Raw genomic sequence first — 17,490 nt, 5'->3', positions numbered from 1 at the left:
CAGTAGGGCAAGAGAATATCAGGTCCGTGGGTTCGAGCCCCAGTTTGGGTGAAAGATTTCTGCAATGCAGGGGGCTCGAACAGATTTCCTCGGTGATGGACTCTCTTTCATTAGAGGTTTTTAAGCAGAGGCTCATAGAAGTATAGAATGGGAGAGTCGGAAGGGTCATCTAGTCCAACCCCTGCAATGCAGGGATATTTCACCCAAGGTGGGGCTCAAACCCACAACCCTGAAATTAAGTCTATTGCTCTACCGACTGCACTATCCCAGCTCATTTGTCATGGATGCTTTAGTTGAGATTCCTGCATTGCGGGGGGTTGGTCTAGATGACCCTGGAGGTCCCTTCCGAATCCACGATCTCCTTTGTATGCACGGAAGGCCACAGCTTCAATCCCTCCAAGCGGGACTGCAAAAAAGTCTCCCATCCCTGAAACCATCGTGAGCCGCTGCCAGCCCGTGTCGGCAATCCTGCGCTAGATGGAGCAAAGCTCTGACACGCAGCTTCCAACATCTCTCCTTCCCTAAGAGGGTATGCAGCCTCTTTGTCTGAACGCGGAGGCTGCCTCCTTAAAGGGTTAAATCAAGCGAGCCCGGAGTCCTAGAGTGGCGCCCGAGAAATCCATTTCCGGTTGCAAACGCCCCTCTCACCCCCCACTCTCTACCCTACACCCCCCCACCTTTCCTGGAAGCTGGAGCCCCGTCTGAACGTCGGAAGGCGGCTGCAGGTTCTGCATCTTCCGTGTCTGGGGAGGGATCTGGTGAGTCTGGCTCCGGGTGCAAAAAAAGGAGAGGCTGCAACGCCCAAAAAAGCTTCAGGCTTTGTAGAAAAGGAGGAGAGAGAGGGGGGAAAAACATGCAGCCTGGGGAGTATTATTTATTATTTTTAATTTATTAAATTTCTATACCGCCCTTCATCCAAAGATCATAGGGTGGTTCACAACATAAGCTAGTAAAGGACACCCAGTCACCTTCCGTCTGTGCAGCAGAACCTGTTGTTGCTCCTCCTTTCACTGCACGCAAGGTCCTTTCTCTTCCTTGTCTCCTATTATTGCTATTTCATAGAATCTTAGACTTGGAAGAGACACCCAGGGGTCCTATAGTCGGACCCCCTGCAATGCATCAGCTAAAGCATCCGTGACAGGTGGCCATCCAAGCTCTGCTTAAAAACCTCCAAGGAAGGAGAGTCCACAACCTCCCCGGGGGAGACGAACAGCTCTTATTTTATTCAATTTATATACCCTTCTTTATCCAAATATCCCAGGGTGGTGTGCAACCTTAAGCATATAATTTACACAAAATAATAGTAGTAATAGTAACAACCGCGACAAATGGGGCTGGTGATGGGAGTTCTAGGTCAAAGCAGCTGTCAGGTGCCAGGTTGAGAGCTGCCCTAAAGGCGGCTGTGGGTGGGAGAGCTCTGCATGGCATGCAGAAAAGTGGGTAGAGAAAAGCCCCCCACCCTCTGAAAGAAGGCCCTCCTTCCTGCAGTGCATTGTTAACCTATGGAACTCGCTGCCACAGGAGGCAGGGCCTGCCACCAACCCTGATGACCTTTAAGAGGGACAAATTTATGGAGGAGAAGGCTATCAATGGGTACTAGCTCTAAGGCATGGGTAGGCAAACTAAGGCCTGGGGGCCGGATCCGGCCCAATCGCCTTCTAAATCTGGCCCATGGACGGTCCAGGAATCAGTGTGTTTTTACATCAGTAGAATGTGTGCTTTTATTTAAAATGCATCTCTGGGTTATTTGTGGGGCATAGGAATATATTCATTCCCCCCCCCAAATATATATATAGTCTGACCCCCCACAAGGTCTGAGGGACAGTGGACCGGCCCCCTGCTGAAAAGGTTTGCTGACCCCTGCTCTAAGGGCTGTGATTCCCCTCCATGGTCCAAGGCAGTACAGTGGTACCTCAGGTTACATACGCTTCAGGTTACATACACTTCAGGATACGGACTCCACTAACCCAGAAATGGTGCTTCAGGTTAAGAACTTTGCTTCAGGATGAGAACAGAAATCGTGGCGGCAGCAGTAGGCCCCATTAGCTAAAGTGGTGCTTCAGGTTAAGAACAGTTTCAGGTTAAGAACGGACCTCCAGAACGAATTAAGTACTTAACCCGAGGTACCACTGTAATGTTTCTGAATACCAGCTGCTGGAAGTCATGGCAGGGGGATATTTTCTGTTGTGCTTGTGGGTTTGCCACAGGCATCTGCTTGGCCACTGTGAGAACAGGATGCTGGTCCAGATTACAAGTTTTTAAGAGCATAATCTGGATGTTTCCGTGTTATGGATTCCCATCATCATCTCTTTATGAATACTTCTGTGGCATGTGAAAATGGACTATAATGTTTAAAGAAGATTGGAAAATGTTTATTGAATATGTGGGGGGAAACTCTGTATGTTTGAAAACGTTGGCAGCATTAAGATCAATTCAACAATGCAAGTTTTGATGGATGTAATAATGAAATACTGAACGGTTTGGTTTATGTAAAATATGCAGGGATTTATGGTATGCAAAATGAACCATGGAAAGAGAAGAAGGGCGTCATTGATATTTTAAGGTTGTTTAAATGAATACTCTAAATTATAAAACTGTGTGTGTGTGTGTGTGTGTGTATGTGTGTGTGTGTGTGTGTGTGTGTGTGTATATATATATATATATATATATATATATATATATATGGATGGATCTGCGATAATTCCTACAGTCCAAGAATGCCCCAATAAAACAGGGTCCATTACAAGGATTTCTTAACTGAGGGAAGGTAGGGAAAGCACATTAGTTTATTTGTTTTTGTTTTTTAAAAAGATTACTATATTGCCTTTCAACAAAAATAGTCACAGGACAGTTTTTTCTTTGTTGCCGTTATTATTATTATTAAATAATAATTATCATTAATGATTAATAATTATTAATAATGATTAATTATTAATTATGATTAATAATGATTAATAATTATAAACGGCCTCGGTCCTATATACCTGAAGGAGCATCTCCATCCCCATCGTTCAGCCCGGATACTGAGATCCAGCGCCGAGGGCCTTCTGGCGGTTCCCTCATTGCGAGAAGTGAGGTTACAGGGAACCAGGCAGAGGGCCTTCTCGGTAGTGGCGCCCGCCCTGTGGAACACCCTCCCTTCAGATGTGAAGGAAATAAGCAGCTATCCTATCTTTAAAAGACATCTGAAGGCAGCCCTGTTCAGGGAAGTTTTTAATATTCAACACTGTATTGTTTTTAACACTTGATTGGGAGCCACCCAGAGTGGCTGGGGAAACTCAGCCAGATGGGCGGGGTATAAATAATAAATTATTATTATTATTATTATTATTATTATTATTATTATTATTACTACTACTACTACTACTACTAATACTACTGTGTTTTACATTGGAGGAGTTTGAGGTGATGCACGTGGTTCTTCTCTCCATTTTATCTTCACAACAACCCTGTGAGGTAGGTTAGGCTGACAGGCAGTGAGCTTCATGGCTGAGTGAGGATTCGAACCCTGGACTCCCAGATCCCAGTCCAACAGTCTAACCGCTACATTGCGTCGAGTCTATTGTTTTACACAAAACACACACACCCTAATATTAAAAAATACATAATAAATAGAAACATTATATAAAAAATAGAAACATTAAAACAATTACCATAGATAGCATAATTAAAAATGGCTTTTAAATGATTTAACTCATCAGCTGCTAAAAGCCCAGCAAAAATGGTAGATTTCCCCTGGTTTCTGAAAGAATGCAAAGTTATGGTGGTCGTTCCACAGAATCCCACTAAAATCCTAGTCCCTTTTTGCAAGATTTAAGAAGCAAAGATGTAAAACTTTTATGATAGGGTTGCCATATTTCAAAAAGTTAACCTTAATAAACGGACACAAAAGTTGTGGGGTTTTTTTGACAAGTTGTTTTAATGGAAATCGCCAGAAACGAAACTGCCGACAGTATTTCTGCTATGTGTGGGAAATTCTGGATTTTTGGCAACCCTATTTTATGATATTCTCCCAATATTTTAGTTGTTTTAGTTATTTTGGGAGGTGGCCCAATGGAGGTTGCTGGCTAAAATATCGGTAGATACGGATCTTATGCATTAAATCCTATACTATGTTATAGTAAATTTTGTTTAAAAATATTCTTTTATTGGATTTTATAGACAAGTTGAACACCCCTGACAAGACAATATTCACCCTCTCCTGAAACAGGATAAGCAATAAAATAACAGCACAAAGCAAAAGCAATATAAATAATATTATTTTGTGAGCACTTGTTTTCTGCCAGTAAGAAGTAAAAAAATATATATCAAAAAAACAAAGTCAGGTTGGGCCAAAGGTCAAGATGCAAAGCATAGCATCTGAGGTAGAAATGAAGAGCAAATTTAACCCAAAAAGTTAGACTAATATGTATAAACCTTATTTTCACAGGGGAACAGGCGTCAGGATCAAAACCCAGTTCAAGCTGTGATTCAAAAGTTTCTTCCTATTGTACCCACCATAACCATTTAAAAGCAGCGGGAGTCATTGCAATAAATATTTAAAATTACTTTTGGTTGTGTATTATATATTAAATTTTAGCATTGCAAGGTGTTCTGTATATCTGAGAAATTATTATTTTTTAAAGGAGACAGCACAGGAAATGATAGCACATACAAAACGCACCTCACGTTATCCCAAATAGCCAGTTCCGATGCCTCTAGTTTTCCCGCTCATGGAGCTACAATTCCCAGCACTCTCAATAAACTACATTTTCCAGGATCCTTTGTGGGGAAGCCACGGGGTTTAAATGAATGGTGTTGATCTGTTCAAACTGCATGGGAGAACCTAGGTGAGGAGCATAGCTGTCAACGTTTCCCTTTTTTTAAAGGGAAATTCCCTTATTCCAAATAGGATTCCTCGCAAGAAAAGGGAAAAGTTGAGGAGATTAAGCACATAAGCAGAAAAAAAGAAGAGGTTGGCTGTTGGATCAGGCCAAAGGGAACCTTTCTAAGCCAGTATCCTGGTTGCCAGCCAGATGCCCGAATGGGATGCAGGAAATCACAACACACTTCCTATTTATGATTACCAACAATTGGCATTCATAAGAACGTAAGGTATACCTGGGACTAAGCAGAGGGAGTCATAGAATCATAGAATTGCAGAGTTGGAAGGGACCCTGAGACTCTACATCAGGGTTTCCCAAGCTCGGGTCTCCTGCTATTTTGGGACTACGATTCCCATCATCCCTGACTGCTGGTCCTGCTATGCGGTCTAGGACCCACATACCTACGGGACCGCCTCTCCTGGTATGCCCCCAGAGGAACTTAAGGTCCACAAATGACAACATTTTGGAGATCCCAGGTCACAAGGTGGTTAGATTGGTCTCAACTAGGGCCAGGGCCTTTTCAGTACTGGCCCCGATTTGGTGGAACGCTCTGTCCCAAGAGACTAGGGCCCTGTGGGACTTGACATCTTTCCGCAGGGCCTGCAAGACAGAGCTGTTCCACCAGGCCTTTGGTTTGGGCTCAGTCTGACCCTTATGTTGCCCTCCCTTTATGGTTTTGACTTTTAAAATGAGGCTGCATTTTAACTTGCATTTTAATCTGTATTTTAAATTGTTTTGTTTTTGTTTTTCTTTTTTCTTACTATGTTTTTACTGAAATTTTATTGGTGTTAGCCGCCCTGAGGTATAATAATAATAATAATAATAATAATAATTATTATTATTATTATTATTATTATTATTATTATTATTATTATTATTAGTCCAAAAGCAGCTGGAGACCCGAGTTTGGGGAAACCCTGGTCTAGATCAAATGCAACATCCATAATGGTTTCCAAAAAGCTGATGGGAGTCCCAGCAGTATTTGCAGGCCGCAAATTCCCCGTCTCTGCGTTAAAAGCACATTTCTCTCACCTTTCTGTTCTCAGCGTGCCATGCGGGGTGGCCCACAGCTTTTAAAGACTACAATTTCACACGGCAGTTTCACAATTGGGGGGCTGGAGTAATTCATCTACAGTTGTACCTCGGGTTACAGACACTTAAGGTTGTATTTTTTCGGGTTACGGACCGCCGAAACCCAGAAGTACCAGAACGGGTTACTTCTGGGTTTCGGCGGTCGCACATGCGCAGAAGCACTAAATCACGCTTTGCGCATGCACAGAAACGCCAAATTGCAACCTGTGTGCGCAGACATGCCGCTGCGGGTTGCGAACGTGCATCCTGCACGGATCACGTTCGCAACTTGAGCATCCACTGTATGTGGAAATATTTTTTGGGGGGGGGCAGCTACTTAAGAGTAGAAAAATTGTGAGTAAAGGGGCCTGACGACAGAGATGTGTCAAGTTATCCATGATGATGGAGAAAGCAGATAGGAAGCTTTTCTGCCCCTTAACATCGAATGATGGAACCAGGGGTAGGTCAGCAAAGCTGGAGAAAGTGGATAGGGGACAAAGAGTTTGTTCCTCTCTCATATTGCTGGAACTTGGGGACATTCAGAGCTTTTTTCTTTTTTTCCAGGGGGAATTCACCGGAACTCAGTTCTGGCAACCTCCCGGGTGGGTGCCATTCTAAAAGAAAAAGGGAGGTGTTCATGGTGGGTTCTGAGACCTCTTTTCCCAGAAAAATAGCGCTGTGAGTGTGGCGATCACACAGGGTCCTCAGACGTTTCACCGTCTATTGATCCCTGTGCCATTACTTTATTTCTCGCTGCCACCACCCAGGCCCTACCTGGTACAATACTGAGTCCAGTCAGGTTTAAATTGGAACATAAAACTTCTGTTTATTTATTGCAGTTTAACAAGCGTGTGGTTTCATAAACGGTATCGGTCAATTACAATCATAGGGTGCCTATCCAGACCTATAACTTCCGCTACCTGCTCTCACTCACTAAACCACCTCTCAGATATTTACTTGTCTTCCTAGCTCCTAACTGTTCCTGACTCAACTTATTTCACTGCACTAACTCAACCTACCCACAGACTCTATCCCAATTCACTCCCACGCCAACCAACCACCCAACTCCCAACAAACTCCCCTTTTGCCCCTCCCAGAGCTGGTTTTATAGTCCCTCTGACTCCACCCCCGGGTTCTGATTGGGTAACTTGTTTAACTAATTCACCTCCAGCACTCTCATAGGTTAACATCGCAGGGACATCCAACTGAATGTTGGACGATTCAGGACTGACAAAGGACTTCTTCACGCAGCAGATAGCTAAATTGTGGGATTCACTCCCTCAAGAGGCAGTGATTGAAATTGAAATTTTTTATTGTCACTTGTGCAACTTATATACAGTGAGATTACACGAGTACCCCCCACTCAGCTCTTTTAGTCTTAATTCCCCTCGTTTACTGATGCACACCCACCAGACCTGAAAGTCAGTTGCCTTGTTGTTATCTTTTCATTCAGCAGCCTAGCAGCCCATGGATAGAAGCTGTTCTTTACCCTGTTGGTGCGATTAATCATGCTTCTATATCTTCTGCCTGAGGGCAGATCAAGAAAGTGCCGGCCAGGGTGTGAATCATCCCTGAGAATTTTCCTCACTCTCCTGAGGCAACGTTCTTCCGCTATTTCATCCAGCGGATTCACGGGACAGCCCATAATATCTTGTGCTGTATTCACCACCCTCCGTAGGCACTTCCTATCAGTTGATGTCAAACCAGCGTACCACTCCGTGATGCAGTATGAAAGGACACTTTCTATTGTTGACCAGTAGAAGGAGATCATAAAATGTTGATTGACATCATTCTTACGCAATATTCTGAGGAGATAGAATCTCTGTTGGGCTTTCTTAACCACCTGGGTTGTATTTATTTTCCAAGTAAGGTTTTTGCTGAGATAAATTCCTAGGAATTTAAAGGAAGAGACTCTCTCCACACAGCCCTCCCCGATGTACAGCGGGGCCAGTTCTCCTCTCTTTCTCTGAAAGATGGCCACCAACCTTTAGAAGACGATTAGACAGATTCATGGAGGATAAGACTATCTGGTGGCTACTAAAGCTTGATGGCTATGTTCTGCCTTCACAACCTGTTTCTTGAAAGTGCAGGAAAAGAGAGGGCTGTTGCGTTCAGCTCCTGCTTGCAGTCTTCCCTCTTGAGTACCTCGTTGGCTGCTTTAGAACAGGACGCTGGCTTGATCCACTGGCCTGACCAAGCAGGCTCTCATCTCTTGGGATCTTCCACTCTTTTCGGCTATTTGCATTAATCTCCGGGGATTTTTTACTCGCTGCTCAGGCCCGACCTCAGTGCTGCTCCAGGAAAGCTGCAGCAAGTGCCGGCATCCATGCCACCAGGCCAAACTGCTGCCAGAACCTGGCTAGGGCCACCATAGGTTGACCTTTCCAGCTCTTATGTCTTCCTTTCTCCTATCCAGGCAGCTCCCTCTCAGCCTGAAATGCCAGGTGCCTTCTCCATGGAGGGCTACCAGCCTGTTGGCTCTGTTTAAAGGAGTCTTGGTTGCTTAAACCAGCCAGTCCCACGCTAAGACTCTTGGGCTAGGACTCTTGGGAGATCATCCTTGGTCCCTCTTCAACTGTTGTTGTTTAGTCGTTTAGTCGTGTCAGACTCTTTGTGACCCCCTGGATCAGAGTACGCCAGGCACTCCTGTCTTCCACTGCCTCCCGCAGTTTGGTCAAACTCATGCTGGCAGCTTCGAGAACTCTATCCAACCATCTCGTCCTCTGTCGTCCCCTCTTCGTTGTGCCCTCCATCTTTCCCAACATCAGGGTCTTTTCCAGGGAGTCTTCTCTTCTCATGAGGTGGCCAAAGTACTGGAGCCTCAGCTTCAGGATCTGTCCTTCCAGTGAGCACTCAGGGCTGATTTCCTTAAGAATGGAGAGGTTTGATCTTCTTGCAGTCCATGGGACTCTCAAGAGTCTCCTCCAGCACCATAATTCAAAAGCAACTGTACCATTTTCAACTGTACCATTTTCCTTTTAAAAAATAAATACAGTGGTAACTCTGGATGCGAACGGGATCTGTTCCGGAGCCCCATTAGCATGCTGAAGAGAACACAACCCGCGTCCGCGCATCTGCGTGTCACGATTCGCCGCTTCCGCACATGCACGTGACGTCATTTTGAGCGTCTGCACATGCGTGAGCAGCGAAACCCGGAAATAACGCGCTCCATTACTTCCAGGTCGCTGCGGAGCACAACTCAAAAATACTCATCCTGAAGCTACTTCAACCCGAGGTATGACTGTAAATAAATTGATTTTGTTTTCCAAATTAAAGTTTTACAATCACATATTCAACATACATCATAAAAATGAAGATTCCAAAGAATCTCCTGGATTTCCCTCCTCCCCTTTGTGGGTCCTATCGTTAGTCATTTCCTCCTACATCTTTTATAATAATCCAAATCTCCATTACAGTGGTACATCGGTTTTCGAACGTCTTGGAAGTCGAACATTTTGGTTTTCAAACGCCGAAAACCTGGAAGTGACTGCTTTGGTTTCCAAACTCTTTTCGGAAGTTGAACGTGCCACGCGGCTTCCGTATTGAGTTTTCCGCAAGTAAATGCTTCCAGAAGTAAACGCTTCGCTTTTCAAATGTTTCAGAAGTCGAACAGTCTTCTGGAACAGATTACGTTCGAAAACGAAGGTACCACTCTATATCCAAGATTCACCATTAAACTACAAATTTTATTCCAATCCTACTAACGATTTTAACTGTTTACAATGATTTTTAATACAAATTATAATTCCCCCCCATTCCTTATTAAAATGTTGGTCTTCCTGATTTCTGATTCTTTCGGTCATTTTTGCCATTTTGGCATAATCCATCAACTTAAATACGCCATTCTCTTCTGGTCAGGACTTTTGCCTTCTTTCTATCTCTTTCTGGTATGTCAAATCAATTCAGGGCAAGCAACAGACACCAGGTGGATGTTTTGAAGTCCAAAGTGACCTTACCCAACTGTTGCAAGCTTTTTAAAAAAATCTTGCTTTTTTAAGATTTGACTTTTGTGGGGCACAAAGAGGCAGAAATATCAGAATCTCCTCCTCCTCCCCTTCTTCTTCTTCTTCTTCTTCTTCTTCTTCTTCTTCTTCTTCTTCTTCTTCTTCTTCTTCTTCCTACTACTGCTACTACTACTACTACTACTACTACTACATGATTTCTGACTTCATCTCCTGGCTGGCATAAAGAGGAAGAGGCCAGCCTCTCCTGGTATGTCCCACAGAGGACCTTACGGTCTTCAGACAAAAACATCTTGGAGGACCCAGGCCACAGAGAGGTTAGGCTGGCCTCAACCAGAGCTGGGGCTTTTGCGGCTGTGGCCCCAATCTGGTGGAACACTCTGTGACAAGAGACTAGGGCCCTGTGGGACTTGACATCTTTCCGCAGGGCCTGCAAGACAGAGCTGTTCCACCAGGCCTTTGGCCAATGCACAGTCTGACCCCCTCCTTTGGCAATCCTCACAGAACTTCTAGCCCAATGGTTGCCATTTGATTCTGAATTGATTTTAAAATGAATTGATTTTAGAATGTTGTGTTACTTTTATTGTTGTTAGCCGCTCTGAGCCCAGCTTCGGCTGGGGAGGGCGGGGATATAAATAAAAATATATTATTATTATTATTATAAGAACTGTTTGTCTGGGACTGTGACAAAGAGGAGAGTTTGGCGAAGAGGAGAGGTTGTCAGGTAGCTCCTTAGATGTGTGGGGAGACAGTTTGCTGTCTGGGAACTATAGGGCTCCCTATAGAATTTCCTTCATCCAAAACAAGGTGACTTGTGAAAGGAGCAAAGCACAAAGACACCTTTGTGGGAGAATGGTGGAGTTTTGGTTCTCCAGGAAACCAAGGACCAGCCCCAAAGGTTTACACTAACTTGTGGCTCACCTAGTAAGAACGTGTTTTGTAGATGTACGCTGTTGTAAATCGTGGTGTTTATGGGAATATTGGTTTTCATAATGTAGAAAGGAAGAAGGAACAAAGTGACATTTGGGGCTTTGAATTCTTTTCCCAAACTGCAAGCTCGGAGATGAAGGCGAAAACCCCTGATGGCCTTGTTTATATATCATGTTTGACCATAGTTAAACAATGGTTTAACATTAATGTGAGCACTGATGGATGCAAGTTGCTGAAATTTGCAGGTGCTTCGCTTTTCCCTTGCTGGTAGTTTGCTGCCAGGAGCTTACGCTGTCCGAACCCTGGTTTTATGTCTTGTTTGCCTCCAAACAAATCATGTGTTTTCCCCGACTCCTCTTCCTGTGGATCTTCCTATCTTGTTGTATCTAGGACTGAAGTTTTACGATTCTCATTCTTTCTTTTTTCTCAACCCGCTCCCGCAAAGATGACAGGAACATGGCAGAGATCACGGCACAGCATATCCAAGAGGAAAGCCCCGTGTTCGAAGAAATGTTCATGGCTTCCACCGGACGATCCCACGCAAGCCTGGCCCTCCAGAATGCGGTCGATGAATGTGAGTTCCATTCAAAATTGGATAGAGCTCCATTCTAAATTTGTTTCTTTGTTTTAAAGCGCATCTAAACTGCTCTGTGTTTTAAAGATCCCTAAATGGCATTCAAAAATATGAAAAAAAACAATAAAACGGTATCCTAAAAAACAGAATACGAGTTTCGCATGCCATAATACGCTAATAATAATAATATCTTGTTTTAAATGTTTTAGTTGTTTCTGAGTTGTTGTTGTTTTGAAAATAATTTTTATTAGTTTCTAATTACAATAATTCAATAATAGCCTCGGGTGGCGCTGTGGGTTAAACCACAGAGCCTAGGACTTGCCGATCAGAAGGTCGGTGGTTCGAATCCCGGCGACGGGTTGAGCTCCCGTTGCTCGGTCCCTGCTCCTGCCAACCTAGCAGTTCGAAAGCACATCAAAGTGCAAGTAGATAAATAGGTACTGCTCCGTCAGGAAGGTAAACGGCGTTTCCGTGCGCTGCTCTGATTCGCCAGAAGCGGCTTAGTCATGCTGGCCACATGACCCGGAAGCTGTACGTCGGCTCCCTCGGCCAATAAAGCGAGATGAGCGCTGCAACCCCAGAGTCGGCCACGACTGGACCTAATGGTCTGGGGTCCCTTTACCTTTAACAATGCCAAATTATAATGCAGTTACTAATACCAATCATTCAGACGCCAAATTATAAAATTTAGGTGGGCCCCCTGCATGCTAGAATTGATGGTTTGATGATTTACTTTATTTCTGCGTTCCAAAATCTTATTAATTTCAACTACACTCCTGTCAAAATAACAATCCCTTATACAACAACTGCAATATTAACAACTTCCATTCGTATTGACACATTAAGGGATTTATAAATCTACAGGTGAAGCATTCAACCATATCCTGGTTCTTCCTGTGTGTGGCAATTATTCTGCCCGTGATATTTCTTCCTCTCCTTGTAAAATGTTTTGTCTATCTTTTCCTGGTTGTTGCTGTTCTCCATCATGCCTTGGGCGGAGCTAACATCCCACTGTTGTTTCAGAAGTTCTCCATTGCTCCGCCCCTTGCTTCATTGTTTTGCAACTTTAGCAACAGCTGCAAAAATCACAATGTCCCAATAAATATCCTGTTTTTGCCATTTTTCCTCTCAGCCTGGGAAGGAGAGTGATCTGTGGAACTTCAAATAACTCAGTAATCACCTTCTAAACAAGCATCACAAAGTGATTTATACATTTAAAAGCTCATTACTGTTTCTGAGTTTTTATGTAAATCACTTTGAGATGGTGGTTTAGAAGGTGATTAATAAATCAATGTTAATAATAACTAAAGTAATAATAGCAACAGGGACGCGGGTGGTGCTGTGGGTTAAACCACAGAGCCTAGGACTTGCCAATCAGAAGGTCAGTGGTTCGAATCCCCGCGACGGGGTGAGCTCCCGTTGCTTGGTCCCTGCTCCTGCCAACCTAGCAGTTCGGAAGCACGTCAGAGTGCAAGTAGATAAATAGGTACTGCTCCGGCGGGAAGGTAAACGGCGTTTCCGTGCGCTGCTCTGGTTCGCCAGAAGCGGCTTAGTCATGCTGGCCACATGACCCAGAAGCTGTACGCTGGCTCCCTCGGCAAATAAAGCGAGATGAGTGCCGCAACCCCAGAGTCGGCCACGACTGGACCTAATGGTCAGGGGTCCCTTTAATAATAGCAACGGCAGGCCAAATGTCTGAAGAATGCCAAGGTCTGAAGTTGTTCACTAGGTAGGGGTTACTGTTGGTTTACCGGGAGAGGCAAGGTGGTAGAAAGTTTGGGGCAGCTGTTGTATTCTGTAATTGATTTTTCTTCTTTTCCCTCACATCATATTTCTCTTTTATTTCAGCAGGGCATGTGTGGAAGAGAGAAAGTGACGAGGAAGCCCATCAGGCGTTGGAGGAAAGCATTACATTTCCAGCTATGGTTGAGAACCTTGGGAATCAAGATGGGATAAAGATGCAGGCAGGAAACGAGGCAGATCAGGATTGGGGTGAAACTATTGGTTGTCTGAACAGCGGCTTCTTTGAAATCCCAGCCCATCCAGGAAAACATAAAGGAGGAGGAAGGAACGAGTGCCCGGCGTATTCGGAAAGCTTTAACGATGCACCAAGCCTTCAAATGCGTTGGAAAACCCAGACAGGAGACAAACCATATAAATGTCTCGACTGCGGAAAGAGCTTCAAGCGCAACTCAGAGCTTATTCGACATAAAAGGATCCACACCGGAGAGAAACCTTTCAAATGCCTGGAGTGCGGGAAAAGCTTCACTCAGAGCAGAAACCTTACTTCACATCAGAGGAGTCACACGGGAGAGAAGCCTTATAAATGCCTGGAGTGCGGAAAGTGTTTCAGCCAGGCTGGGATTCTTACTTCACATCAGAGAAGCCACACTGGGGAGAAACCATATCAGTGCCTGGAGTGTGGAAAGTGCTTCAGTCAGAGCGGGATCCTTACCGCACACCAGGGAATGCACACAGGACAGAAACCATTCAAGTGTCTGGAGTGTGGGAAGAGCTTTCGCCAGCAGATCCACCTCACCTCCCACGAAAGAACCCACACCGGGGAGAAGCCCTTTAAATGTCAGCAGTGCGGGAAGAGCTTCCGCCAGCAGATCCACCTTACTTCCCACGAAAGAACGCACACTGGAGAGAAACCGTTCAAATGCCGGGAGTGCGGGAAGAGCTTCAGCCAGAGCTCCCACCTTATCAGACACGAAAGAATCCACACCGGAGAGAAGCCGTTTAACTGCCTGTTGTGCGGGAAGAGCTTTGGCCACAGCGCAGAACTCATTCGACATGAAAGGACTCACACAGGGGAAAAGCCCTTCAGGTGCCAGGTTTGCGGGAAGAGCTTCAGCCGGAGTTCGGAACTTATCCGACACGAGAGAACCCACACGGGAGAGAAACCGTTCAAGTGCTTGGAGTGCGGGAAGGAATTCAGTGACAGCACCAACCTCATCAGACACCAAGTCAGCCACACGGGAGAGAGACCATATAAGTGTCCAGTGTGTGGGAAGAGCTTCAGCCAGAGCAGGAGCCTGACTTCACATCAGAGAACCCACACCGGGGAGAAGCCGTATCAGTGCCTTGAGTGCGGGAAGTGCTTCAGCCAGAGCGGGATCCTTACTGCGCACCAAGGGATGCACACGGGGCAGAAGCCATTCAAGTGTCCCGAGTGCGGGAAGAGGTTCCGCCAGCTCATCCACCTCACCTCCCACAAACGGATCCACACGGGAGAGAAGCCCTTCAAATGCCTGGAGTGCGGCCGGAGCTTCCGCCAGCACATACACCTCACCTGCCACGAGAGGACGCACACCGGCGAGAAGCCCTTCAAGTGCATGGAATGCGGCAAAAGCTTCAGCCACAACTCCATCCTCATCTCTCACGTGAGAACCCACACGGGAGACAAACCCTTTAAATGCCTGGAGTGCGGGAAGAGCTTCACTTGGAGCACACTCCTTATTAGACACGAGAGAACCCACACGGCGGAGAAGCCGTTCAAATGCCAGCAGTGCGGGAAAAGCTTCCGCGAGAGCTCGCTGCTCAACAAACATCAGAGAAGCCACACCGGGGAGAAGCCGTTCAAATGCTTGGAGTGTGGAAAAAATTTCACCTCAAGCACGCTCCTTATAAGACACCAGCGGGTTCACACAGAGAACCATTTCAGCGCTTGGAGTTTTGAAAGGGCTTCGGCCAGCGCTCAGAACTTCCTAGACATCAAAGAATTCAAGGAGGAGATGATCCACTGCAACGATGAAAACAGTGGAGCGGTTGTCATGCAATAAACCTTGTCGGGCTCCAGGAATTATTCACGTTGTGGGAAATTTATATATATATACTGCAGCTTCTGCAACGGATCAGTTCGCAGCTAATCAGAAATCATGAAAATGATTGTAGCAAAGAAAGAGCTTCCGGAATTGCAGAGTCTCCTCTTCAGTTGCCTAGATTTTAATGAATTTTCGCCTGCACAATCATAAAATCTGGCAATTCTTCCAGGCACTACAGACGTCCTGATTCCTTGAAGGCGTACAGCAGAGGGAAGAAGGTCTCCTAATCTTACGTTGCTGTTTTTTAAGCGTGTATATTTCCTATTGTGCAATCTAAGAAATAGTACTTTCATGTTAGGCCGCCACCAAGCAAACTTCTGTGATGTATGAACACTGCTATGTTCCTCTGCTGCCTGTCGTTGTATGGAAGTCACTTTCATATCTTTGGTCCTTTGTCTTCCACATGACTCTTTTAAAAAATACTGTTTTTGCTAGGTGGTTCTGTGCGTCATTTGAGGAGCTGGTCACTCTTCAGGTATAAGAACGTGTGACAGAAGAAGAGACTTATTCACCTCTTGCGGGGAAAATGGCAGGTGGATGCATCACTTTTAAGACTAATAGTTTACTGTCAGCTGAACTTTTGTCAGGAAAGGCTGACTTGTGAGGTGGACATAGGTGGTGTTGCGTGTGCAGACCAAATCCTAGTCAGCATGTGTTTGGCTAGATGTATCTGTGTTTCCATCAACGGAGAGAAAAATACCCTTCAGGGAATTTATGTCATGTGAAAAGAATAAAAACTGTCGTGGTTAATTTGTGTTCTGGAAGACCCCATAAATGGAGAGTGAAAATCCTGAGGGGAATTTCTGTCATGTATAGGGTGAAATGTCTGGGAGAATCTGGATGTATGGCAACAGTGCCGTTTTTTTGCGATCTTCCTTAAAAATAGCACAAAAACTCTTTCAGCAAAATTCTGGGCAAAACTAAAAAAGCTCAACAACTTTGGCAAAAAACAAAACACCAAAAAAACAACCTCAACAACTTTTGTTTCCGGATTTTCGCCTTTTGAAATATGGCATCCCTAGTCACGTAACAAAAGAGTATAGAGACTCTTGGTGGCTGTGTCTTATGGAGAGGAAAAATCCTGAGGGGAATTTCTGCCACATGACAAAAAAAAAAAAAAAAAGAATACTGTAGAAGCCATCTGATGACTGTGCCCTGGAAGCCTCTATCAATGGAGAGGAAAATCCTGAGGGGAATTTCTATCTCGTGATAAAAAGAATAAAAACTGTCTTGGGGACTCTTTGTCATAGAAGGCTGAGAGGAGAAACTGGTCAGAAAGCAAGACAAAAACCTTATTGACTTTCTCCAGCAATAAGAGAAAAGACCTAGGAAACATCCACTCCACTCAGATAAAACTTAAGTCTTTTGTCATCTGGTGACCAAACTTTGTAGTGACCCTGTCAACACACAAAAAATATCTTTTTACACCTTCATAGCAGAGAAGGAGATTTGACAAATCCCTCTCCTTGTTCCCTACTTTAACATATTTTGGTGTCAGGCAGATTTCTTTTTTGTTCTCCCCAAGCCTATTAATGTCATTCAATATTATTTTACCGTAATGTAACATATTTTATTTTAGTGTCTGGAGATCGATGGCAATTTAGTTATTGCTTTTTAGCTTTTGTAGGGGGGGTGTTGAGTCCTGGCGGGGTTGCGGGTGGCTCCCTTGTGCGTTTTTACGCTGGGTTGGATTTTATTGTTGGAATTGTTGTGCCTGCTTGCATTTAAAATTTTGTTTTACACTATTACTGTATGTTGGCTTGAAAAATATCTGTTATCGGGCAACTAATAAGTGGGAAGAATAAATAAGTAAACAGATAACTGGCCCTTGTACGCTTCTCTCCTGGGCAGCCTGTGAAAGGACAGCCTCAATATTGTATTTTTATTGCCTTAATTTATACCCAGCCCTTCCTCCCAAAAGAGTCATAGAATCACAGTCGCATAGGGGCAACCAAGGTGTCAAATCTGGCCTGGAGTTTCTCAGGATTTTCTACCCACCGATCTCAAAGTCCCCAAATGGCAGTGGGTGGAGATGGGGCTTAGTATTATCGACTAGCTTGTGTCAGAAAGTGTGAGAAAAGGGAGGCTGTTGTGTCTGTGAGAGAGGGAAGAAAGAGGAAGATAGAGGGGGAAGAAAAGAATGTGTGTGTGTGTGTGTGTGTGTGTGAGAGAGAGAGAGAGAGAGAGAGAGAGAGAGAGAGAGAGGGAAGAAGAGAGAATGGAGGAATAAGGCAAGAAAGAAATGTGTGAGAAAGAGAGAG

At 44.7% G+C, this 17,490-nt stretch overlaps 1 protein-coding gene across 1 annotated transcript; it reads left to right on the top strand.

The window, feature by feature from the left end:
* Window positions 1-618: 618 nt before the first annotated feature.
* LOC310756649 (uncharacterized protein) lies at window positions 619-17,050 on the top strand. Its single transcript, XM_083601143.1, has 3 exons — window positions 619-758; window positions 11,274-11,402; window positions 13,251-17,050. Exons 2-3 carry the CDS (start codon window positions 11,285-11,287, stop codon window positions 15,185-15,187), a joined length of 2,055 nt encoding a protein of 684 aa, XP_083457269.1. The 5' UTR covers window positions 619-758; window positions 11,274-11,284; the 3' UTR covers window positions 15,188-17,050.
* The last annotated feature ends 440 nt before the right edge of the window (window positions 17,051-17,490 follow it).

This window comes from Podarcis filfolensis (genome assembly GCF_964270895.1).
Source record: "Podarcis filfolensis genome assembly, chromosome: 2".
Lineage (NCBI taxonomy): Eukaryota > Metazoa > Chordata > Lepidosauria > Squamata > Lacertidae > Podarcis > Podarcis filfolensis.
Note: the sequence above shows the minus strand (reverse complement) of the source record. Positions and strands in the feature narration are given on the sequence as shown.

Bases quoted from the DNA above. Each gene is read 5' to 3' on its own strand.
- LOC310756649 (XM_083601143.1), top strand. From the start codon at position 11,285: ATGGCAGAGATCACGGCACAGCATATCCAAGAGGAAAGCCCCGTGTTC. The intron at 11,403-13,250 runs GTGAGTTCCATT...CTTTTATTTCAG, and splicing joins CCAGAATGCGGTCGATGAAT to CAGGGCATGTGTGGAAGAGA.